Genomic DNA, 26,821 nt, shown 5'->3' with positions numbered 1-26,821 from the left:
CTTATCCACGTCTTTTAGGTTATACAATTTGTTAGCATATAATTGTTCACAGTAAGCTCATTATCTTTGTATTTCTGTGATATCACTTGTAATGTCTTTCCTTTCATTTCCAGTTTTACTTATTTGAGTCTTTTCTCTTTTTTCTTAATCTAGTTAAAGGTTTGTCAACTTTATCTTAAAAAAAAAACCCAGCTCTTTGTTTCTCCTGATATTTTCTGTTGTTTTATGGTTTCTATTTTATTTTTCTGCTCTGATCTTTGTTTTTTGCTTCCTTCTGCTAATTTTGTGCTTAAGCTGGTTTTTCTTTTTTCTAGTTTCCATGAGGTATAAAGTTAGGTTGTTTATTTGAAATCATTCTTTTTTCTTAATGTAGGTGTTTATCATTATAGACTTCCCACTTAGAACTACTTTTGCTACATCACATACATTTTGGTATGTTGTTTCCTTTTTTTGTTTATTTCAAGATTTTTTAAATTTCTCTTTTGATTTCTTCTTTGACCCACTGGCTGGTTGTTCAGAGGTGTGTTGTTTAATTTCTACATGTGAATTTTCCTGTTTTACTCCTGTTACTGATTTCTAGTTTCATACAACTGTGACTGGAAAAGATCCTTGGTGTGATTTCAATCTTCTTAATTTTGCCAAGACGTGTTTTATGACCTATCATTTGACTTATCCTGGAGAATGTTCTGTGTACACTTAAGAATAATGTATTCTGCTGCTATTGGATGGAATGTTTTGTATGTGTCTGTTAGGTCCATTTGCTCTGAAGAATAGTTCAACATTTCTTTATCGATTTTCTGTCTGGATGATCTATCCATTGTTGAAAGTGGGGTGGTAATTCCTCTACTATAATTGTATTGGTCTGTTAATATTTGCTTAATATATTTAGGTGCTCTGCTGTTGAGTGTGTATATATTTATAACTGTTATATGCTTTTAATATAATGATGCATTTATCATTATATAGTGGCCTTCTTAGTCTCTTGTTACAGGTTTTGGCTTAAATTCTCACTCTTTAAGTGGCATTACTTGCTTATAAAATATTTTTATTGCGTTTCTATTTTTTTCCAGACATTAAGTTTTCTTTTTTGGTACACGAAATAGTCCTGAGGTAGGAATAGCTATCCTTCTTTTACAGATGAAAAATTTAAGCTCAGCACATTGCATGAGTGGTTCAAAGTTATATAGTATAGCACACAGCAGAAAAAGAGCTTGAAACTTAATGTTTTGCCATTAAGCCGCAATCATCTACATATAAATTACTCAAATGTAGGGCTAGTTCCAAAGGTTGATTTAAATTCTTTGTGCATTTTATGAAATGCTATTATGACGGAATGAAAGGAAACAGGCTGTTCGTTTCTTAACTTCCCTCAATGAAGGCAAAGAACAAGCTTTCAGAATCTCAATTGCTTTTTTTTTTAACTCTTTTGAGCCATAGTCACTATTACACCAAACAGAAGCTTAGCTGCAAGCAGCAGAGACTGAACAATAATAATATCTAGAATTTACTTGTCAACAAGAGATCCAGCACTGTCCCTACTCATTAGCAATGCTCACATGCAAATATGTGGCAAGAATTTTCAGAATCTTGGTACAGAAGGAACTACACTGGGCAAAATTTAATAGCTTACAGTTGCTTATATCTTACATTTGACATTTGATTCTGAACAATTTCCTTCTGAAAATAGAGAATGTGTTTTATCACGTTTCTTCAACTAGACTGCAATCTCCATTGGGTGATGGTTCAACACAATGTCAGAATCCTAGCAGTAATTAGAATAATTGCTAATATTTATCTGTTCTTGCTATATGTCAGAACTGTGCTAAGCACTTTACATGCAGTATTTTATTTAATCTTTATAATAATATTATGGGTCAAAAGCTATTATTATTCTCATTTTTAACATGTGAATTGAGGCTTCCTTAGGTGTTTGCCCTGGTTGTCACAGCTTGTGAGTATCCGAGTCATGAGTCTCAGTGTTCTTGATTTAATTTTTATGAATGCTCTTTTTAACCCATCATCCTTGTCCTTACCTTACAATGGGTCATAGCAATAGTCTGACTGGTGAATCTTCTTGTTTCTGACTATCCCTGCTAATATTTTTGCATACAGCTTCTTTCCCATCTCATATCCCTAAGTTCTTCTGTGAAGATTTCCCCAATAACTCTAGGCAATCTCTCCCTTTTCTATCCTGTAGGTTCTTCTTCCAAAAATATCTCAAATTTTGAAGGAGATCAAGATGGCAGAGTAGGAGGAAGTGGAACTCACCTCCTCTCATAAACACATCAAAAATACATCTACATGTGGAACAATTCTCACTGAAAGCTAACTGGAAACTGGCAGAAAGAGTGCTTTACAACCAAGGCTGAAAAGAAAGATCCACGTGGAATTGGTTAGGAAGGGAAGAGAGCAATCAAATCAGGACCTGTGCCCCAGGGAGGGGACTCAGAAGAAAGAGGAGAGTGCAGGGGCAGAGATCCTCCTTGGGGAGTGAGTGGTTCGAGCTAGACACTGGGGACCCCAGTCCTGGAGATTGACACAGGGAAGACAAGCCTCCTTGGCTGGTTGGAGGTTGGTGAGACTTAACATGAGGGCTGTGGGGAGTCTGAACTCCATCCACTTGGAAGAAACACATGCACATGCTTGTCTGCTCCTGAAGCAGAGTGGAGAGGTCAGACTGAAACTGGTTCATCTGTCAGTTGATTGTAGATGTGGTGGGTAGCTGACTGGTTTCCCGTGACCACCCCAGTGCACCCCAGCCTGAGCTGAGTGAATGCTCCAGCCCTGCTTACTTCACATTGCAGCTCAACACTGGAGTTAGGGTTGCTATGACAGAAAGAACTTGGCTGTGAGACACAGAGGTGGCTCAGACCTGAAGCAGTGTCTGAGCAGGGCAGGGCAGCCATCCTCACACAGTCAGCACATCAGAAACAGCCCTAAACTCTGAAGCTGGACAACAGCAACCTGCACCCTGTCTGATACTGAGAGCCCTAATGGGCTCCTCTTGCTCCAGTACTGCTCCCAAGGGTGCCAGTGCTGGGAGGAGGGAGAGCTCACACTTAAAGGGAACAAAGCCAGCTTGGACCCAACCTTCAGTGCTTCTGCTCCAGTAACTTGGGACTTGCCCCCTCCCCCATTAGGTCAATAACAGTGCTCAGAAGAAGGGAAGCCCTGGCTCACACCTGGCCCCACTCCTAGTCCCTCCACCTTCAACCCTACCTCCTACCAAGGTGATAGCTGCCAGCACACCCTGAGGAAAGACATGACTTATTTTCACATCAAATACAGTTCTCCCACCTAAGCTACTGGGCACACACAGACCGTACAGGGATGTGCCCACAAAAATATCTCAAATTTGTCTCCTTACTGTCATCTCTATTGTGACTACCCTAGTTCAATCCTCCATATTCTTTTCCATGATTACTGATAACCTCTTAAATAAAACTTTTCAAGAGATCTTTTATAGATTGAACATTTGTATCCCTTTTCTGTTCCAAATTCACATGTTGAAGTCTAATCCCCAATGTGATGGTGTTCGAAGGCGGGGCCTTTGGGGTGATTAGGTCATGAGGGTAGACCCCTCATGAATGGGATTAGTGGTCTTATAAAAGAGACCCCATAGAGCTCCTTTGCCCCTTTAACCAAGTGAGGGCACAGAGAGAAGGTGGCTTTCTACGAACCAGGCCCTCACCAGACACCACATCTACTGGCACCTTGATCTTGGCCTTGTAGCCTCCAGAACTGTCAGAAATACATTTCTGTTGTTCATAAGCCATCTAGTGTAGGGCATTCTGTTATAGCAGCTCAAATGGACTAAGACAGGATCCATGAATAAAATTATGGGTGTGGTCTGTGATGTTCAATGACAAAAAAAAATTACATTTTTTTTCACTAATCTCAGATGAAAATCTAACATTTCTTTCCATAATAGATGTAGACAACACAATATAGTAGCATTAACTGCTTCTGTGACTTAGTCACCAACAAAAATCAGATATTTTCCATCACATTACTGTTATTGCAGATATCTTAACATTTTATTTATGTTCTTTCACTTTATAAGTATAGGCTCACTATTATATCTTATATAATTAGCTAATAAAGAAGTATGTCTATTTAACTATATCACAAATGTTTAACTAAAAATATTCTGATAAGCTATATTTTAATAAAATTAGTTTCCTTTGTAATTTAAAAACATTATTTCCAGAAGGAGAACATATGCTTCAGCAGACTGTCAAACAGGTTTAGGGGCACAAAAATTTTTAAGAATCTCAGTTCTAAATAATTTCCCTACTTTTACCACCGTGCCAGGAGTAGTATTCTCCATATTGCAGCTAGAAACGTTATTTTTAAAATATGTGTTGGCTCATATCACTCCCCTATTTAAAACTTTCAATAGCTTCCCTGCTTTGCAGAAAGCCAAATATCATAAAAACAGCCTGTAAGTCCTGACTGCTTCGGGCCTGCCATCTCTCTAGGTGTACGTCGTGGTGTTCTTCCCTCCCACGGAAGGTCTCCTCCAATTTTGTGAGAGCTCCAAGTTCTTTTCTGCCTCAGAGCTTTACACACTCAATTCTCTGGAACATTCTTCTCCTCATCGCCTCACCAGGCTGGCTCCTTCTCTTCCTTCAGGAGCCAGCTGAAGTATCACCTCTTGGCAGAGTCTTCCCTGACCACCTCATCCAAAAATGACTTTCTTCATTATTCATTCTCAATGTACTCCATTATTTTCTTTCACAGAAAAAAAAACTCATCACAGTTTATAATTACAACCCTTGCTTGTTTATTTGCTGTTTGATATTTCCCTTTAGGCATTCTGCTCTATGAGGGCAGGAATCATATCTGCTTTATTTACCACTGTCATCATGAGTGCCGGCACATAGGAGACACTCAAATAATTGCTGAAGAAGTTCTCAAACATAATTTTATTCAACTACTCCATTCAACTAATATTTACTGAGTACCTAGTATGCCAGGCAAACAGACACACACACACACACACACACACACACACACACACACACAGAAACAAAAAAAAGGTTAACTAATATGGCAGACACAGTTCTGGAGGCTTGGAATAATCAGGGAAGAAAATAAACAAAGATTCCTGTCCTTGTGGAAATGATGCCATATTCTAGACCTCTAATTCTGACTATGATGGAGGAACAGAGACCAATTAAACCCTTCTGCTTTAACTCAAAAAATGGAAAAAATATATGAACAAATGTTTTTTAAATGGTGGGCAACAGGCAGCACAGGACAGGAATCCCTGAGAGAAGGGAGATGAGACAAGTCTCAAGAATGCCCCAGCTTTCTGCTTGAAAAGGGTTCTAGGCCCCAGCACAGGGAGGAGCTACCCAAAAAGACTCCAGGAACCTCCTTAAGCTGAGGAGAGAGTCATAGAGAAGAAAGAACTACACACACACACACACACACATACACACACACAGAGCTCTGGAGGCCTTCAGAGGATTCCTTTTGAATACTAATCAGCACATGTGGGAAAAAACTGCTTGAGGTTGTGCAAAGAATTTCAGAAAGGATCAAGTGAAACAACCCCTGGTGATCACACAGGACTGGAAGTTTGTGTCTCTATTGGCCAGAGTAGAAAGACCTCACAACACATGGATGATTAAGTAGAGCCCTAAAAGTGTATCTAGTAATGGTGCTAAATAGGCCTTGGTTAGAGGCTGTTGTGGACCCACCTATCAAAGCTTAAAAAATAAGCCTTGAATATGTCAAAATGTTTCCAAGTAACTTAATTGTACCACACTACAAAACCCCCAAATTTTTAAAGAATACAAAAAATGTCAGTATGCCACAAAATAAAATTCACATCTGGAATCCAGTAAAAATCCAGACATACAAATAAATAGAGGAAGAATCTCTCCCACAATGAGGAGAAAAATTAATTCAAAGAAGAAGACCCAGAATTGACACAGTTGATGAAATTAATAGACGAGGATGCTATTAAAATAGTGATTGTAAATATTGCCTATATAATTAAGAAAAAGAAAGAAAAACATGATTAAGAGACATGAAAGATATTTTTTAAAAAAACCCAAATTAAATTTCTAGAGATAAAAAACAAACTGGATGGAATTAGCACCAGATCTGACACTGCAGAAGAAAGATTAGTGAACTTAAAAACAATAATAGGAACTCTCCAAAGTGATACACAGGGAGAAAACAGCCTGAAAAACAAACAAACAAAGAAAGAACACTGAGCTAGAAGAAAAGTTTAAGTGGTCTAATATACACACAATTGGAGTCTCTGAAGGAGAGGAGAAAGATGGTGTGTGGAGGAGAGGAAAGAAAAAATATCTGAACATATAATAGATGAAAATTTCCAAATCTTATGAAAATTACAAATTCACAGTTTCAAGTTACTCAACAAACCCCAAAAGAAAAAATATGAATCAAACTACACTAATGCTCACCTTAATCAAATTGCTTATACAGTATTTGTGTAGATGGATGGAGAGAACAGAAAATAAAACATAATAAGTAGTTACAGAGAATGTTAGATGGTATTAAGTTTTATAAGAAAATGGAAAGTAGAGCAGAGTTAAAGGGATCAAGAGTGTGTGTATGCGTGTTGAGGGGGCATGAAAGACAGATTGCAATAGTAAGGCTTTATTGAGAAGGTGATCAATCTTTGGGTAAAAGCTTATGCAATCAAGGTTATGGTAAGAGAAATGAGGAGCCACTGACATATTTTAAAGAAGCACTATGGATGCTGTGTTGAGATGAGGACTCCGTGGGAGTTGAGGGTAGAAGCAGAGACTACTAGAGACTATTGCCATGATCCAGGTGAGGGGTAACAGTGGTTTAGAGCAGAGAAATAGCAGCAGAGGTGGTGCCAAGTGGTATAATTCTGAATAAGCAGCATTTGAATGTAGAACCATGAGGATTTTCTGATGAGTTAGAGATACAGTGTGAATGAAAAATAAGAATTAAGGCTAACTCTAAGTTTTTGGACTGATCAAATGGAAGGATGGAGTTGCCATCACTTCAACAACAGGGAGAGAAGTTTTTCGGGGAAGATCAGGAGTTCAATTTTAGAAAGGTTGAAACTGAAACATCTCTTAATGAGATATACAATGCTGGAGTTCAGGAGTGAGATCTGGACTACAGCCATAAATTTGGGACTTGAGGCCATAGAGATGGTACACAAAGCCTTGGGAATGAGCAAGATCACCAAGGGAGTACATTTAGGTAGAAAAGAAAGGATCGAGGATTGAACCCTGGAACACCTAATGTAAGAAGTCGAGGAGCGTAAGAGGAATCCGCAAAGGATATCTGGATGGAGCAGCCTCTGACAGTGGGGGTTACTGAGAGTAAATAAAGAAAGTGCTTCAGGACATAAGGAATCATCAAGCACGTCAAGTGCTGTCAATAGGTCAGGCAAGATGAAAACTGAGAATTATTAGATTTAGCAATCTGGAGTCACTGGTGACCTTGATGGGAGAAGCTTCTGTGGAATGGTGGGAGTGAAATGGGTATAAGAACAAATGAGGCCCCCTCCACCTCCTTCTTTATGAATAATTCAAGCTTAAAAGCTATGGGGGGACCAAGCACGGTAGTGTCCACACTAGGTCAGGGGCCCACAGGGGGGTGTCAGAGCTGGAACAAGGTGAGGAGAGCATCTGTGCAGAAGGCAGCCTGGTGAGGGAGCTGGAGTGGGATGTGAAGGCATCCATGTCAGGCAGAGAGGTTATGGAGGGGAGCTTGGTTCCATATATGGGAAGTGACCAAATAAGGATAAGGGGAGCCAGGTTTCTCATTGACAGTGAGGGGAGTTACAAATACGGAAAGCAGAAAGCTGGAATGAACCCTGTGGTGCAGGGTAGGACCCGGTGGTGTTGATATGAACTTGTGGTTACATAAGCATAGATACATAGATACAGAAATATAAATGTAAAACTGTGTGTGTGTGTGTGTGTGTGTTCTGTAACTCTGTCCACTGAGAGGACCCAGGAGCAGAAACTCTTGAGCAGTGAGCACACTTAGCACCCAGAGCTTGATTCTTAAATACCATTCTCAAAGGAACTAGTGCTCTGTGGAGAAAAGGATGATTCCAGGACTGGGGTAGGGATAATAAGAGGAACTTAGAACATCTTTTTGTGCTGAAAACTAAGAGAGTACTCAAGAAAGGAAGAGGGCATGTCAAAAGAACATAGTAGCCAATGATTTAGTCTGTGCTAATTTAAACATAAAAAATTGATGATGATAGTATCAGATTATAAACCATTCAATAAAAGGGGAAACCACAAGGCCATATTAATATAATTAAATTTTTAAAAATAGAATGTTGAGGAAAGGGGTAGTTATACAGTCTGAAATTCCTTCCCCCAAACTCCAAATACTTATTAACTACAAATGGACAAAGAATAACTGTACATGGAGAAACCTGGAAGACACCACCTTAATCAAGTAATTAAAATTAATATCACCAGTTAGCGACAATTTGAAATCAAGCACCACAGATAGAATGCAGTGAGATGAACACACCACCAGTCCTATGATATTAATGTCAAAGTTTTGTTACTTTAATTAAATCATAAAGAAATATCAGCAGATACACATCACTATATATAACATAGGTAAATAACAAGGACCTACTATATAGCACAGGGAACTGTATTTAACGTTTTGTAAAAACCTATCATGGAAAAGAATCTGAGAAACCATATGTGTATATATATACATATATATATATGTATATATAACTGAATCACTTTGCTGTATACCTGAAACTAACACAACTTTGTAAATCAACTGTCTTACAATTAAAAGAAAGAGAAATATCAGGCAAACCCAAATTGAGAGACGTTCTATAAAATAATGACCTATGATCTTCAAAAACATCAAGGTCATAAGAGTCAAGGAAGTCTTAAGGAACTCTGCCTGACAGGACAGCTAAATGCAACCCATGATTCTGAACTGGGTTCTTTTGCTAAAAAGGGACATTACTGGGATAATCTGCAGTACTTAAATGGAGTCTGAAGAGTAGACTGTAGTGATGTATCAATGTTAACTATACATGGTGATTATATTATGATTAAGTAGAAGAATGTTTTTACTTGTAAGAAATATTAAAGTATTCAGAGGTGAAAGAGCATCTGTTGGCAACTTTTCTCAAATTGTTCGGGGGAAAGCAAAATTCTTTGCATTGTACTTGAAATTCTTCTGTACCCTTGAGATTACTTCCAGAGTAAAAATAATTTTTCTAAAGAAAGGGAAAAGAGAAATTATTAAGAGTGAATACAAACAATTTTTTTTCAAGAAGTTAAGCTGCAAAGCAGAGCAAATAAATAAGGCAGTTGCTAGGGGAGGAAGTGGGGGGGTTTCAAGAGAAGAAATTTAAGTTTTATTTAAGATGGAGAGATAACACTATGTTCAAACACCAATGGAAATGATGAATTGAAGAATCAAAACTGGTGACTGAGAATGGGCAGTGAACTGCTGGAGCACATCCTTGATTAGGGAGACACTACCTAACCTGTTGTGCAACGAAGGAATTTACTTTTGATAAGAGCAAGGATCTCCCTACATTGACAACTGCTGAAACCCCGCTATCCAGCAACCTCATCCAACTAGGCTGGGGCTGAGAACCAGGGAGTGAGGGGAGAGGGAGTCTAGACAGTCCCAATAAAAGCCACCAGACTTGATTTTAGGCTCTGAAAATATAGGAACCTACTCTAGACAGATGCCCTGACAGCTCTGAGAAGTAGCAGTTATCAGTAAGGATGAAAACCAGACGCCAAAATTTACACAGTATGTAAGGCTATAGCTCCGTCTTTATTGCATAATGAAATTGAGACACATCTTAAAATTAATGTTGCAAAATACTTGCAAGCCATGAGGCCAAGAAGCACTGACAGGTCATCATTGCCTACACACGTGGGAAGCTGCCTGTGCGTTAAAAGTATCACTCATTCAATTACTCCTTCAGTTGAGTTGCCTGCATGAATGGAGCCATCCAGGGTTGACAATTTTAATTCGTTGCTTAAAAGGACTTCAAAGATCATACTGGGATGGAGGCTTAAAATGAGAAGTTATTGTGAACATTGACGGTGGCCTGTCACAAGCCTGGCAAGAAAGTTGAACACACACACAAAAAAACAAAACAAAAAAACTGCTACACTTCTGAGAAGAGATCATAAAATGTTCAAACTAGGAGAGACTGACCTGGTATTTGTCTAGAAAGGTCTTCTTACTCAGGTCAAAAGATGCTGGCTACTTTAAAGGCTTTATTTGTCTTTGAATCACTAATGTGGTTCATTGTCTTTGAATCACTAATGCAATTCAAGTAAGGGAAAATGAAAACATCTAGTTCGAGCATCAGTAAGTGCAGAAGAAACCTCAGGCTTCTTCAACATGCCTTGGAATTATACGGAAAATACAAGAGGTGCTACGGGGAGTAAGATCACGAAGGTCAGAAATGGAAAGCACCACGTGGCCATGATGCCCTGGTGTTACCACGGTTCCTGCATCTCTGCTGGTGGCCAAAGGCGAGTCTAGAGTGTCTCTCCACTGTGATGGTGAAGAATACTCAGGACCAAACTCTATTGTGATATTAGAGAAAGTGAATATTCTAAATAGTCTCCCCCCTCCCATTCCTCCAAGGAGATATTTAACTGAGAGTACATATAAGTAGGGTTAAAAAAAAAAATGGGAATAGAAGAATTAATTTTCAAAACAATCATCAAGAAAAATCCATGATTATTTAATTTAGTTTATTTAATAAAAAAAAGAAAGACATTCAAAATTATCATCCAAAACAGTTACCCTTTTAAGAAGGGAGAGCTTCATCTGGCCTGAAAAACTAGGCTATTCAGAAAAATTCATTTCCTAGGAATTTCAAATTATCAAGGTTTTTTTCTTTTAATGAATGTTATATAAGTGGAATCATAAAGTATGTAATCTTTTGCGAGTGTGTGTATGTATGTATATGTTTTTCCATGTAGCATAATTCTCTTGAGATCCATTCATGCTGGATATCAATAGCTCATTTCTACTTAGTGCTGAATGGTGATCTATTGTATGGATATACCACAGTTTGTTTAACCACTTATCCACTGAAAGACACTGGAGTTGTTTCCAGTTTGGGGCAATTTTGAACACTGTTGCTATCAACATCCACAGACAGGATTTTGTGTGGGCATAAGTCTTCACTTCTTTGGTATAAATGCTCAGGAGTGTGACTGATTGATCTTTTGGTAATTGTGTGTACAGTTCTTAAAGAAAATATAAAACTGTTTTCCAAAGTGGCTATGTTATTTTACATTCTCACCAAAATTATATGTGTTACCAGGTTTCTCTAAATTGTTGCCAGCATTTGGTGTGTCACTCTCCTGTTGTTTTTTGGTTTTGTTTTTTTGATCATGCATTCAGTTCATTGAATTATAGTCAGTTTACAAGGTTGTGTCAATTTCTGGTGTATAGCATAATGTTTCAGTGATACATATACATACATACATTTCTTTTCATTCGAAATGTCAAGGTTTAATCGTACTACCTCTCTAGTTCCTAGGTATAATGCACAAGGCTTGGTGCTTAACAAGTATCTGCTGAATTTAAAAAATTATATAACCCTAAAAAATGAAGTTTTCTGCTCAATTATTAATGAAATGCCTGAGTTCAATTTAAATTTTTTGTCTTATTTTCAGCAAAACAAGTGAATTAGGACTGGCCACCTATGAACATAGCCCTTTCCTCTATAAGTCCCTGACACACTATACCAATTTTACTAACCCTGAAAAATACTCTCAATTGCCCTATAAGGAAAATTTAATCTCATAATAAATAGAATGTAAGCATTTTAGGGAAGAGATGTTAAAACTTTCAGTTTAAATGCTGGAAAAATATTTGAAAACACCCAAACCTGGGATATCTGTCCCTCTCTAGAATGAAGCATGGTATCCAACTAGCCCATTTCTCAGTGCAGATTTCCCTGAAGTTCAATTCAGTTATGAGTCAATTGTTAGAAAGATGATTTAGTTCTTAGAAATGGTTACGTCTGGTTCAATAATTACATATATTTGTCAGTTAGAAAATCAGTCTTTTTTTGCTGAACTGTTTTCAAAGGAAGGTATACTATAAATGTTGGCTACTTATAATCTTACGCATGACATGAAACAATTTACATATCCTTAAAATGATCAATTCTGCCCTTCTTTTTGGCATTTCACTATATTTTCTCCTACTACTACGGTTTTATTTGGCCAATGACATTCATGCTTGGGAAATTCCAAACCATACATGCAACCGGAAATGTCACGCAGAATATAGTTCCTTGACATTCTTCGTACATGAACTTAAAGCTATACACTAAAAAAAGTGTTTCCTGACTGCCTGTGTATGTCATCACCAAGAAGTAGATGATGAGGTCTTTGAAGTAGAGGACTATGTAGTCTAGTTTGAAAAATGTATCTGATGAAGGTAAAATTAATTACTAGTAAATTGACTAGTAAATATGATCAGATGGAAAAAGAGACTCATGAATAAGTGAGGATTTCAGCTGATCCAAAATAGAGGGGTAAGATTTGGATAATGTCCTAGTCCACTTGGGCTGCGGTAAAAACAAAACAAAACAAAACAAAAAAAACAAAAAACCCAAATGGGTGGATTGTAAACAACAGAAATTGATTCCTCATAGTTCTGGAGGCAGGGAAGTCTAATATCAAGGTGCTGGCAGATTCAGTGCCCACTGAGGGTCTTGTTTCCTGGCTCATAGATGCCCTTCTTGCCATAACCTCACCTGGTGGGAGGGGTGTGGGAGCTCTCGAAGGTGTCTTTATAAGGTCACTAAGCCCATTCCTGAGGGCTCTGCCTTCATGATGTAATCACTCCCCAAAGGCACCACCTCCAAATACTATTCCATTGGGTGTTAGGATTTGGGGAGGGATATCAGCATTTAGTCCATCATAGATAGAAAAAATGTAAGGGGACGAGTGTTCTCAGTGAGGGACTCAGAATAAGGGGAATGGGAATATGCATAGCACATCCTTGGGACTGTGAGGAGAGCCAGCTGGAAAGGTCTATTGGAACCATTTGGGAGAAGTGAGAAATAAGTTTGACATTTTTCTGTGGAGCCAATTTAAGGAGCATCCAATTAGTTAAAAGGCAATCATTTCACCCATGCTCTTGACCTTAGTTTCCTTTTGGGCTTACATCTACATTACTCATGATGTCAACAATGCCCTCTGTTAAAGGGCTTCCTTCCAGCTGACAGTGGTTCTCACCCCTCCTTAACAATCCACCCCCTTCCCGTCTATATGGGTGGGTTAATTTCTAGGAGCCATGATTGTGCAATGGGGTTCAATTCTAATGTCAGTGGACTGAAGCTGCAGGCAGCTCTTTCTTGGTAGAACAAATATACCATCTAGGAATATGGCAGTGAGACTAAAAGGTATTAAATGCATCTATCTCTTTCTTCGTAGTGTGACAAGTGACGCTGGGAGTCATGGGCAGCCATCCTGTGTCCACCACATGGAACAGACAGCTGAGAAATCTATTCCTCTTGGGAAAAGAAAGAGGCAGACACACAGAGAGAAGCAGAGACATGTCACAGAGCACTTGCAGTGCCCATGGCCTTCCAGTTCTCACTTCCCCTGCTTACCCAGCCACATTTCTGCTCTTAGCTTCTGAGACGCCGTGTATCTTTTATAATCAATCCCTTCTTTCGGCTTAAGCTAGTTTGGGTTGGGTTCTATTATTAGAAACCCAGAGTCCTAATATAGTGATGAATAGATTTACTGAAGTCCTACTGTCCTTTGCTTTTATATGGGCTCTCTCGACTTGTGCTCGAAGGACAAGCTTTCTTTCACCAGCCTTTGCTCAACATCAGTGTATCTTGCTGTTTCATACATCTGAGTGCCACCATCTCCACGACCTCCCTCTGCCCCATCCCCAGTGCTGTTCCCAGCTTCCTTTGGTTTCTCTTTACATTATGCCCTTGAAAGAAATGCTAACAAAGAAACACAGAGAGGCTAGGAGTATCATTTATATATGCCTGAGGCTTATGAACAGATAATGGGTTCATTAGCCCAAATCTCCCAGGATCTGTGATGCAAAGGGATAGGAAACAAGAAGGTTTAAAAATGAATATACAATTCAGAGCCTCTCGTGGTAGGGCTACTCTAGGCAGCCCAAGATATTCTGGAGGCCCACCCTCTGCGTAAGGGACCCTCAACAGCTCCAGTGTCAGCTGTGCCCTGTTTCCCTTGCACCCTGTTGCCTCAGCTGCATTCGACTCTGCCACGTGGACATAAAGCCAATGCCATCTTTATAGCTTGAAGAGGTCACTACTCTTACTGGAAAATCACAAACCTGGGATCTTCAGAGAGAAGACTTTTCCATCAGACAGGATCATGCATAGAAAGTAGGTGGAGAAGCCTGAATAATCAGACGCCTTGAAGGGACTCCTAAGGGCAGATAACCAACTCTAAACTAGCTAGCTGGCAATTGTGCCAACAGTCACAGTTTTAACCAAGAGCTAGACTAAAAATAATCTGACACTTCACCACAGCATGCCTGCCTGGCTCTGATGCGCAGAACAAATGTTGAAATACTGGCTGCTGCTGTATTTGTAACTATTTAAGGTCTAATGACGTCAAGAGGAATTCAGAGATTTGAAAGTGACGATCACCTAGGAACGTAATCATGCGTTGTTTAGTTTACTAGGCTAACACTTTGTCTCTCTCATCATAGGGGTTTACTTGGTCTCTTCAGAAGTAGTATACGAAAGGAATCAGAATGAGGTGTTGGTTTCTTTCTGATGATATTTGGTAATTTATGCTTTTTGGATATCTTACTTATGCTAATAATAGATCTTGTTCAGTTTTTTGGAACCCCCTGACTAGAATAGGAGATCTTTGAGAGAAGGAATCATGTCTACATCTTTATCCAGCTCTGTATCTCTAGGACCTCCCAAGGCCTGGCAATTTAGAAAACACTCAATGACATATCTATTAGAAAAAGAAATACAGGAACAACCAAAAATCAGCAAAAATCTAACCTTATGATGAGGGTCTGGGCAAACTTCTTAAAAGATATAATTATTGAATCTTCTAAGAGTCATTGGAGTTGGAAAAGCAGAAGTGTAGAGAGGAGAAAAGAATGTTCCAGGTGTTCAAAATATCCATCAAGGGAACGAAAAGTGGTTCAATATGGCATTTGGGTGAGAAGAAGGAGATGAAGCTGAAAAGAGGGGCAGGGGCCACAAGGACCCTGCATACTCTGCTAGAGTCTGAATTTTATTTTCCAGGTGATGGGAATCATGAAAAGATCTCCAGGAGGAGAGGAACCTAATGAGGTAGAAAGTTGTCTTTGGCAGCAACATGGAGGGTAACTGATGGAAGGGATGGAGATTGGGTTGAGATGGGGTTGTAGGGATCAGCTAAGTTCAGGTGAGAGGTGATGAAGGTCTGACTATGGCTGAAAAGGTCTGTTTTTGTCCTGTTCTTCCCACTGTCTGCTTTTCATCACCACCAACACCATCGCGTCCTCTTTCAGGATGCAGGCCTGGGGATGCTGAGTAGTAACAGAAAATGCCAACCAAAATAGTGCTTTATAAACACTTTTGTCTTCAGTGGGCCACCCAAAAGGCAAAGTGGCATTTTCCAAAAGGTCTATGGGCAGAACTACCCCCTATCAGAAAAAAAAAAAAAAAAAGAACTGAAAGATTCAATTTTGGGGCCACCTCACTTTTCTCAGCAGGTGCTGTGCCCACCTGCCACATCGTAAATTTTTTTAGCAAGGAAATACAAAAGAAGAGGCAAAGGGAAAAAAGGAGAAGAGGAAGGTAATAAAGGAGCAAGGCAGATGGTGAGGAGCCTTTATCTCATTCGTAAATAAAGAAGAAGAATTAAAGCTGTTACAAGAAGAGGACAAGCTGTTGACATTTTGTGGCCCATTACCAGGACTCGAAATTTACAGAGGAGATTAGGGCTAGATGGAAAAATGTCTGTGGATATTTGCTCAGCTTGCTCGTGAAGACTAGCTCACTCTTCATGTTCTAGCACAGACCTGACAGGAATTACAAGGAGCAAACCCCTTCCCATTGGACCATGGTTCTCAACTTCAGCTATACGTTGAAATTAACTGATAATTTTTAAAAAATACTGATGCCTGAATCATACCCTAAGAGTTTCTAATTTAACTGGTCTACAGGGCTGTCTTAGAATTGGTCATTTTATAGAATCCCCTGGATGATGTGAATGTACAGGTGGGCTGAGAACCATTGCTCAAAGGCGGGGGCCAGCCAAGTTTTTCTCTAAAAGGCCAGAGAGTAAAAATCTTAGGCTTTGTGGACTACATGGTCTCCGCTGCAACTATTCCACCCTCTGTTGTAGTGTGAAAGTAGCTTTAGGCAGTATGTAAATGAATGGGCAGGGCTGTGTTCTAATAAAGCTTTATTGGCAAAAACAGGCAAGGGGCTGGATTTGGCTCCTGAGCCATAATTTATTGACCCTTGGAAGCACATTCCAAAGGATGGCTGGATTGTTCAGGTTGCTGAGTCAGGTATGGACAAAAAAGGAAAAATCTTCTAGTTTAAAAAAGGCAATTGGAAGAATGTTCTAAGTTCAGTAAAATGAAACATGTTTCTGAGTTGCATTTCATAAAATGCTCAGGTCTTCTGGGGAAGTGAAGCTTTGCTAACTAACAAAAATTTATCATCATCCTGCAGTAGCTATCTGTTAGTAATGACATTGTGTGTGTCAATTTGCACTGAAAATCTGCCAACAAAGGCTTTGGATTTAAAGTCGTGGCTCAGAATGCTAGATCCAACTCAAGGCAAAGCTGTCAGGTTAGATCTGGGGAGTAAGAGAAAGAAAGAAGTGAACTATGAACTTCCATTAACGCTGTATGCTGTTTGACTTCTCAGGAAGACCATGTGTGATTTCTGTGTTTTGAAGAAAAAAATCCAGTAAGGTACAAAGAAGAAAGAAAATAATAACCTGTAATGGTGGATAGAAGGATTAGACATGAAAGATAAGACATTAAAACTTAGAACCTACATCAGGATAGAAAAAATTAAATCCAAATAAGAAGGTCAGAGAAATGAGCTGGTGGACTGCTTTTATGGGTTTTATGGGTTCTCCAAACCCCTTGGCTAGAATTCTACCACGAGCCTAAGTTTTGTTTTGAATTCTACATGGAGAACAAGTTTTAATTTATACTGTCATTTTATTCTGAAGAAATCCAGAAAAGGCAAAGACACATTAGAAAAAATGAACTTGTGCCTAATCATTAAGTTTCTCTCCCACCATCACTGGCCTCATCACTATCCAGAGAAGAGTAGTCAAATCATAGAAAGCTGCAAGTCATGCTCCTTACAATGGAGGCTAGATGTGCTGTGTGAGTTACGCCATCCTCACCTTTATCCTGTCGATGTTGGCTTCCATCTTCAGCTGTTCTACCAGTTTCCTGGCTTGTGCTATGCTGGCGGTGTTGTTGCTGGCCATTGGAGTGCTGGGTGGGTTTTTCAGACACACTAGGAAAGAAAACAAGGAGGAAAAGATGCATCAGAGAATTCACCAGCTGCCAAAGGTATAAGGTCATCCTCACTGGGGGATCCCAAAAGAGTGGCTGTAGTCAGGCCTGGCTCCTCCAGCCATCTACACCCCCAATTCAGCACTCAGTCTAGCGGCAGGCAGATCAGAAGATGTGGTTCACTTTTCCGACTCCCTACCTCTGTCCTTCCATGCCTTCTTCAAAGAAAAAAAATTTAAAAAAAAGAATGTTCACTGTATCACAATACGATGTGCCACCACCTTAAGAAAGCAAGTTATTAAATTTAACTTAATTTATGAGATAAGTTCAAAATGGTAACTGGGTGACAATGTGCATCATTTTAGTGTTGTTACGTATTCGGTACTGCTACTGTCAGATGCTGTGTTGAGTGCTCTCAGAGGATGAGGAATGAAAGGTGAGTAGAGGCAGGAATGGTAAACTATACAATCCTTCAGGACTCACGATCCTATATTTGCAATGTTTTCTTGATGGGCTCAAATGCCGATTCTCTCGTTAACTGCAAGCATCTCAGTCTGTTATGCTGCAGAGACACTGCAATTGGAGGTGTGGCTCTTTTGTGTTGTTTATCCACCATCATTTTAAATGGTCCTTTCTTTCCACTTGATTTGAAATATGGCTAGATTCACAATCAATCACATTACTCATAATTCTTCAGGAACACTATAATGTCAAGGGGGAGGGACTGCTATGTCAAAACTGTTAATCACATCAATGAGTTCAACAGTGGTATTCTAAATTAAGTACAACAGACAAACTTTTATAAACATGGAAACAGAACATAAATGTTTAGAGAGGGGAGTTCTGTACCTGTGTAGATGGTGAGATGGTTTCTTTGTCTCTGGCTCTGCCAGAGTGGCTCTCACCCTTGCCCCCTACCCCTTCAAGTCCTATCACAATTTCATCTCTCTTTCAATGATTTCTTGATCCACCATCTCACTTTATTCCTGTTGTTCATCTCTGAAATTAGCTTATTTTATTTTCGGTGCCCATTTCCCCCACACTCTGACCAGGTCTTGATCTCTATGTCAAGGTGCCATATGCTATTTCAGGACCATCTGTGTGAATGTGTCCCTTGAGGTCACTGACGCCCAATAGTGAAGCAGCGTCTGAGAGCTGCAATTTAACTAGTGCGCACAACCAAAGAAATGAGAAGCATTAAACACTGCTTCAGTCAACACCAGTCGAATCTTATTCTAAACACATTAGATTAAAAACCGTGACTTCTGCTAGCTTTGGGGAGTATTTTTATCTAGGGATAAAGTGGGATCAGGCTACCATTTCAAAAAGGAAAGAGGGCATACAGAAAACCTGGGGAAGGAAGAATAACCCATAAGTTCAGTACATGGGTTTTTACTTATCTACTAAAATCAAGAAACAATTTTAATTACCAAAAAAGCAAAAGTCTACAGATTATCTTCTTTGGTTCTTACTTCTTGATATCTAGTACTTTAAGACAAAGTAAGAAATTAGGCATAACTCTCTGTAAACAAAGAAGTCCCTTCTCAGAGACTTATTTTTTAAAAAATGCTGCAAAAGCCACCCAGCCCAACAGCATTTACAGTACAAATTGGGAGATAGTTAGCTATTTCCTCAATTTATTTTCAAAGGTTTTGGAGACAATAAAATGGGTAGGAAGATGGAAAGAATTTTGAAGCCACAAAGATCTCTGAATTCTACTTTCAAATGCTTGAAGATCAAGGGAGTGATCTTGAATGTAAAAACAAAAAAATAAAAGGAGGCTTTAACGACTATGATTTCATCAGCATGGTTAGAGACCCAGTTATCTCACCCCTACTGGTAAATTACATGCTCCCAAATAAAATGAACATCTAAGAGCCTCATAACACTTCACCAGGCCAAGATGGAGCACTGACTTCTCCAGTAGGGTAGCCTAACTCTTTCATTCATCCAAAGATAGAAGGAGCCATGATCTACAAGCCCCTGGACACTGTTCTGTGAAGTTAACGTTTCTTCCAAACTACAGTTTATCACACTAAGATACAGACCATCACAGAATTACCAAATCCTCACCGGACCTGAGGGAGCTCTGGGAGTCTGGCCAGCTATTCTTCTGCCCTTGAATCTAAACCAGATCACACAGTAACCTGTGGCAGAGACCACAGCTTGCTTCTACTACGCCTCCTTTTCATTAGTAATAACAATTTTTTTATTTTTAACAGAGACCACAAGAACCCTGAAGTTTAGTTGGGTATATTTTGGTGAAAGATACATTCCCCAGCCTCCTTTCAGCATGATGTAGTTATATGACTACATCTTGGCCAATGAGATAAAAGCAGAAGTGTCCCTGAAGGCAAGGGATGGGCCTCTGCTTCCTCCTGCTACTGGCCTAGAAGGTATTCATGTTGACCACAGAGTTCCATCTTGAATCCTAGGCTACACTTCAGGATGGGCAGGAAGGAGCTGGGTCCTTACTGATACTGTAGAGCCACCATGCCAGCTGTGAACAGGCTACCATTTATGTGAAGAAAAATAAGCACCTATCTTGTTTACACATGGTGTTTACACACCATGATCGAGGGCTTCTCTGCTTTTGGCTGACAGATCTGCCATTAACTTACTAAATGACCCATTATTTTCACTTGAGTAGCTAGGAATGTCTAGGTCTTGATGCCTGTTTATGTTTCCTGGAGAAAGCTGTGGCTGTCCTGAGGGGGCTAAAATAGACTGTGTATGAGTTTTCTATTGCTGATGTAACACCTTACAACAAATTCAGTAGCTTAAGAAATATAAATTTGTTATCTTACAGTTCTGGAAGTTAAAAGTCTGAAATAGGTCTCACTGGGCTAAAATCAAGGTATTGGCAGGACTATTTACAATAGCCAGGACATGAAAGCAACCTAAATGTCCATCAGCAGATGACTGGATAAAGAAGATGTGGTATATTTCTACAATGGAATACCACTCAGCCATAAAAAAGAATAAAATGATGCCATTTGCAGCAACATGGATGGTTCTGGAAATCATTATACTAAGTGAAGTAAGCCAGAAAAAGAAAGAAAGACACCATATGATATTACTCATATGTGGAATCTAAAAAAAAGGATACAAAGGAACTTGCTTACAAAATAGAGACAGACCCACAAACTTTTGGTTACCAATGGGGAAAGAGGGTGGGGAGGGATAAATTGGGAGTTCGGGATTTGCAGATACTAACTACTATATATAAAAGAGATAAACAACAAGATCCTACTATATAGCATGAGGAACTATATTTAAAACTTTGTAATAGCCTATAATGAAAAAGAATATGAAAAGGAATATATATGTTTATGTATAACTGAATCACTATGCTGTACACCAGAAATTAACACAACATTGTAAATCGACTATACTTCAATTAAAAAAAAAAAACACAGGCTGCATTCCTTCTGGAGGGCTAAGGGAGAATGGTTCCTTTCCTTTTCTAGCTTCTAAAGCTTGCCAACATTCCTTGGCTCTTGGCTTCTTCCTTTGTTTTCAAAGCCAACAAAGGTGAGTTGAGTTCTCACTCTGCATCACTCTGACATCTTCTGAAGTCACCTCTGACTCTCCTCTGCCTCCTTCTTCCATTTTAAGAACCATTGTATCCATACTGGGCCCACCGTGATAATCTAGGATAATCTCTTGGGATCTTTAGGTCAGCTGATCAGCAATCTTAATTCTATTTAAAAACCTAACTCCCCTTTACAGGTTTCAGATATGTGAATGTGGACAACTTTGGAGGTCTTTATTCTACCTATCATGGAAGGGAACCTCTGTGCAGGCAGAGGAGGAAAGTGGGAAGGTTGGGTATTGAGATAGGAAAACAAGAGAGATGGGGCTGGAGGTAAGTCTAGAGATGCTGGGGAGAGAACACATAAAACCTAAATGGATTTACAGAGAAAAGTAGATGTAGGCTTTGGTTTGCACTTCCAGTTTTAGGAAGATACATCCTGTATGTGTTTGGTTTTACCATATGACCCAACAAAGTCTAGTGCCACTTTTAGAATCACTTAATGCTTTGTCCTCTTTTTCACATCCAGCTGCTCTCCCATAAAAGCAATGAAGAAATCCCCTTCCTGAAAAGTGAAAGAACTGCGGAGTCCTAGACCAGTGTTCCAAAGAAGTATGTGATACTGAGATTTATAAGAAATAGATATATTTGACCTATTTGTGGCACAGAGCTCCCAAGACCCTTGGAATCTCCTACAGTAAGACCAATAAAGGTCTTTGGTTATGTTAATGAGGTGACTTTTGGAAAGCCTGTAGGCAACGTGAAGATGGGGCTCTTTGCCAGGAACCAACCATGTGATTGAAGGGTTGGAACTTTTAGTACCCATCCCCCAACCCCAACCTCCTGGGAGGGAAGAAGGGCTGCAGGTTGAATCAATAGCCAGTGACCCATGATTTATTTAATTGTGACTACGTAATGAAGCCTCCATAAAAACCCAAAGGACAGGGTTTGGAGAGCTTCTAGGTGGGTGAAGGCATGGAGATGCTGGGAGAGTGGCCTGCCTAGAGAGGGTATGGGAACTCCGTGTCCCCTCTCCATACCCTGCCCTATGCATCTCTTCCACCAAGCTGTTTCTGAGTTAATCCTTCTAGAATAAACTGGTAATCTAGTAAGTGAAATATTTCTCTGAGTTCTGTAATAGTAAATTAATTGAAACCAAGGAGGAGGGCACGGGAACCTCTGATTTATAGTCAGTCAGTCAAAAGTACACCTAACAACCTGGGCTTGCGACCAGGGTCTGAATTGTGTGTGCTGGTGGCGAGAAGGCAGTCTTGTAGGATCGAACTCTTAACCTATGGAAACTGATGCTATCCCTAGATAGATTGTGTTGGTGTCAGAATTAAGTTAAATTATAGGACACCCAGCTAGTATCAGAGGATCGTCTGCTGGTGTGAAGGGAACTGTCAGGAACCTTACTGAAATATGTATTTTCATAAAAAGAGACTATGGTAAGAAAAAGTTAGCTTATCTCCCAAGCTAGAAGCCTGTGGTTTGTGCTGGCTTCACAGTTGAGTTCACGGTTCTCATCAGACTAGCATCTGTTTAGACAAATACTGTTGTGAGTTCTGTAGGTAAAAACTGGGTGAGGTTTTCCTTTCGTTTTGTTTTATGTCCTGAGAGCATGATTTTGTGACCGTAAGAATAGCCTCTGGTTTCTGCCAGCCGGAGGGTGCAAGTAATAGCTTGCATTTGGTGGCCAGTTGAATACACTGGATTCCAAGACATGAAGTCACAAGCAGTGTTCTCTTTGTCCAACCGTGCCAGTTCTCAGGGAACTTTATCATAAGGGGTCCTGGTCCATGAGAGGTCTTTGTTATCTCAGCCTTTATTGCCTTGTTAGTGCTGGAAAAGTCTCATTCTGTTAATGCATGCCTGGTGTCACAGATTAGTATGTCCAGGACTGGAAGCACCTCAGATTCCCATGAGAGACCGGAGACACTTCACTACATTATTCTTGCTGCCTGTGACAACAAAGGTCTTTGCTTTCTTAGGCTAACTCTGGGAATGAACTTTCTGGATCTTGTGAGGGCTGTATCTTTTGCACTCTCCTTTGATTGCATCCATGATTATGCCATTAAAACGGCTTATTGGTTTGAGTTGCTATTGACATTAATATAAGTTCCTACCCAGACACTGGATCCTTTGAACTGGTCATATTTGAAAGAAAGAAATTTTTTACAAGAGCTCTCATCCTAAATGATTGTCTTACTGGTACTATGGAAAGACGAAATTAAAAAGAACACAAAGAAATATAATGGCTAGCCTTAGGGACTCTCTCAACAAGATAAAAAAAAAACAGACATTAGACTTAGAACAAAAATTAAAGACCACATCCAACATAAATTCCCCTTTAAAAAATCTGGCCTCATCTCCTCAGCAAATTTCCTCATCTCCCTAAACTCCACCTTCCACAGAAAATACCTTAAACACCCAGCTGCCTGTTTTAACTTTCCTTTCCCTACAAGATTTACAGAGCGCACGCACTCTGACCTCTAGGCCCCAGGTATATAGGTTACTACTCGTGTAAATGCTGAAAGCCAGAAGTAAATTTAACAGAAGCACCCGGGACAGGCAGGAAGCTTCTCTTGCCTGTCCCCTACAACTCCTTCTTTCCAGGGCTCTGGAATCAGGCTCTGCCAGCTTTCTATACAATGTCCTTTGCAGACACATCCTGGACCTCCCACACAAAAATCCATATTCCCTAGAGAGCAACAATCTTTTAAATTGCAAAGCCCTTTTACCTCCTCTTTCAGAAGTTCCTACCAAATTTAAAGAGGAATTAAAAAGCTTAGTGGCTTTTTACAACCCTTCTCACAGAGGAAACAGACAACCAGAATTTCTTACAGGCCCTCCTATAAAATGGCCAGGAAATGGATCAGCTGGAGACTAATGTTTAGCAAATATATTACATTATATATTAAATATTATATGTAATACTTGTGAATATAAGCAAAGGTAGAGGCTTTTCCACCTAAGGTAAATTGGTCTAAGGTTAAATTGTGTACTCAGAAAGGAGAACGTTCAAAGGCCTTTACTGAAAGCTTTATACAGACTTTTCAAAGGCATACTGCATTAAGCCCTGAAGCTCCAGAACACAGACATCTTTTAATTTCCTCCTTAATAGGAAAATTTCTCCTAAATTTAAGAAGGCAAATTCCAAATAGTGTGTCGGGGTAGATTAGTCAACCAGCATTCTAATGGAAGCAGCTACCCAATTCTTTAAAGATAGCTTGCAGGACTGCAGGAGAAGAAAAGTAATTATAATTAATAATACTCGATTTGCAACTTGAACCTTTAGAAAAACAAAAGCATAACTCTGAGAGAGACTCAAAGTCCACTCAGACCTTTTCCCATTTGCCTTCAGGAATTTGCAGATATTTTAAAAAATCAAAACATTGAAAGTATAATTGTCTTGAACTTTAAAAAAAAAAAGAAAAAAGAAAAAAATTCAATAGTAATTACCCCAGACTTCTAATAATAGACAAATATACTCCAAAAGTCCTAGGAGAAAACTTATATTCTTTCTTTGTCCCTTGAAAATGTAAAGTGTTTGAAATGTAGACACTCCAGGAGGTAACTAAAATACAGCCCACAACAGCCTGAGGCTGAAGAAAAAGGGGGGAAGGGAGGGAATTTAAAAATACACACTCCTTTAAAAGCTCCCTTGCCCAAATCTAGTCCTCAGTGTTCAGAAGATCACATGTCAAGGCCAAACACAAATTTTAAGTCTTCTGTCCAACATTAATAAAAAGCTTTAGCCACTTGAGAGGGTAGACTTAACCTGTTCTGACTGACAGGGATAGAATTTAAATTCAACTGTTATTTATAAACAAGTGAGTGTTCTTTTACTCTATTCATGGCTAAAATTTTCGAATGAAAGCTATAAAGTATAAATGTATGTGATGTCTGTGTGATATCTTTCTATGTCTGTATGGTATTGCCATACTTAAATTGTAAACAAGCTCTATTTAATTGGCTTAAACTTCAGTTCTTACGAATTAAGTTTAAATAATTCTTACGAATTAAGTTTAACTCAAATATAGAAACTAACCTAAATGTTTTCAAGTTCACATGATGTGGGATAATCTTTGCTAAATAAGTGCTAGTTTAAGTTTGTTGGTTTAATTAAAATAGACATGTCTTCAGCATTATCAGCATTAAATATAATGCAGACAAGCAACTTTTAGTCTACTTGGGTAACTAGTCAAGTAAACTCATATTATCTGCATTGCAAAATTTGTAAATAAGAAAAATAAATTAAAATCATGGCTGGCTGCTTTGATGTCTCATGAAATTTTTATGAGTAATCTCGATATGACTGTTGGGAACAAGTGAATTAAATAAATGTTAGTAGCATAAAAATCTTCAAGCGAACTTTTCAATAATAATTATATTTCATGATGTCTACTTAAATAGTTTCCCAAATCTCTCTGGTAACTTACACCCTTAGAGTTTTAAGTTAAATTAAATGATAGAAATTTATTGAATAGCTAGATAATTTCCAAATGAGATAAAACACAGAAACATTAATTAGTGAACAAAAGTTTACCCACTTCTGGCTTCTTATTACAGAGAAACTAAAGATATTTGGGTTTATTAGTAAGCATATAATGTACCACATTGAAAGATACAGTATGAAGGAACATGTTTCTAGAAATTATAAAATGTATTCATAAATTCGCCAATCCAAATGCTGATATAACACACAGCTCATAACTGCTTACTTCTTGGTTTTTACTAGAAACTAATAAGGTTTCTAAGAATTAAAAATTCTAATTAATAAATGTAATTGAAACTACTAGATATAATAAGAAAAAATATGTGCAGGGAAAGTAGGTTGTGTTTTGGGGTTAAAAAAAGGTATGAGGTATGAAGACACATTTTTGTTAAGAGAAATGAAAGTAATTTTGTTCTAAAGTAAGGCTGATTATTTCACAATGGGTAAAGGGGGGAACAAAGGACAAACTAAATGAAAATAGAAAGTTGGGAAGCAAAAGAGAAAGAGAGAATTTTACCTTGTATAATCAAGCTAGCTAAAATTGAATTGTTAATATAAGGGTTTTAAAAATAAGCTTTATTATCAGTAGTGTGCTTATGTAAAACTAAAACTTAATTTTCTTTCCTTTGCTAAAAGGGCAAGTTTTATTGAACATTTGGTCTGCTCCTGATAAGAGCTTATGAAAGGTTTTTCTTTACCTCTTAATAAAGTAATCTGCCTAGGAAGCAAAGATTTTATGTTGTACTAAAGTAATTTTCTGTGCTTCATGCTGTCTTTGTCAGGTCTTTGATTACCTGAGTCTTAATAATAAAAGCTAAGATTTGCTTAAAACTATGTAATCTTTTGTATTTGCCTTTAAAATCTTTTATCATTTTAATTAAATGGATAATTAAATATTATTTCATAATTATCGATCCTATTTAGTCAAGTATCTAAACCCTTTGATATTTTTGACAAATTTCCCAAAATCAAATTCTGAATGAAGTCTTTTGACCTGGAAGTAACTTGGGATTTTCCAAAGGGTCCCTGACCTAGAATGTCACAAAAGATTTGTTCTCTCTACTTATTAAAAAAAAGGGGGGGGGGAGCAATGTTTAACTAATTAGGCTTAATTGATATGTTAAATTACATGGGAAGCATTGTCAAATAATAACTTAATACTTAGGCTTCTTTATGCTATATTTGTATAGGTATATAAGTGTTCCAAAAATTATTTGAAATTCCTGGAAATCTGATAAGTCTGGTATAATGTTATCACTAGTTATTATCTTAGAATGTATGTC

At 38.6% G+C, this 26,821-nt stretch overlaps 1 protein-coding gene across 2 annotated transcripts in view; it reads right to left on the bottom strand.

The window, feature by feature from the left end:
• GNG2 (G protein subunit gamma 2) overlaps positions 1–26,821 on the bottom strand; it is a 114,844-nt gene that overhangs the window by 5,682 nt on the left and 82,341 nt on the right. For both annotated transcript variants that reach the window (XM_031679044.2, XM_072963056.1), the window contains one exon: positions 17,391–17,506. In XM_031679044.2, the coding sequence (XP_031534904.1) occupies positions 17,391–17,477 (87 nt within the window). In that variant the 5' untranslated portion in view covers positions 17,478–17,506. The remainder of the gene's footprint in view (positions 1–17,390; positions 17,507–26,821) is intronic.

Source organism: Vicugna pacos, chromosome 6, assembly GCF_048564905.1.
Source record: "Vicugna pacos chromosome 6, VicPac4, whole genome shotgun sequence".
In the NCBI taxonomy this organism is placed as follows: Eukaryota; Metazoa; Chordata; class Mammalia; order Artiodactyla; family Camelidae; genus Vicugna; species Vicugna pacos.
The sequence above is the reverse complement of the archived record's forward strand: the minus strand, read 5'-3'. Positions and strand labels throughout refer to the sequence as shown.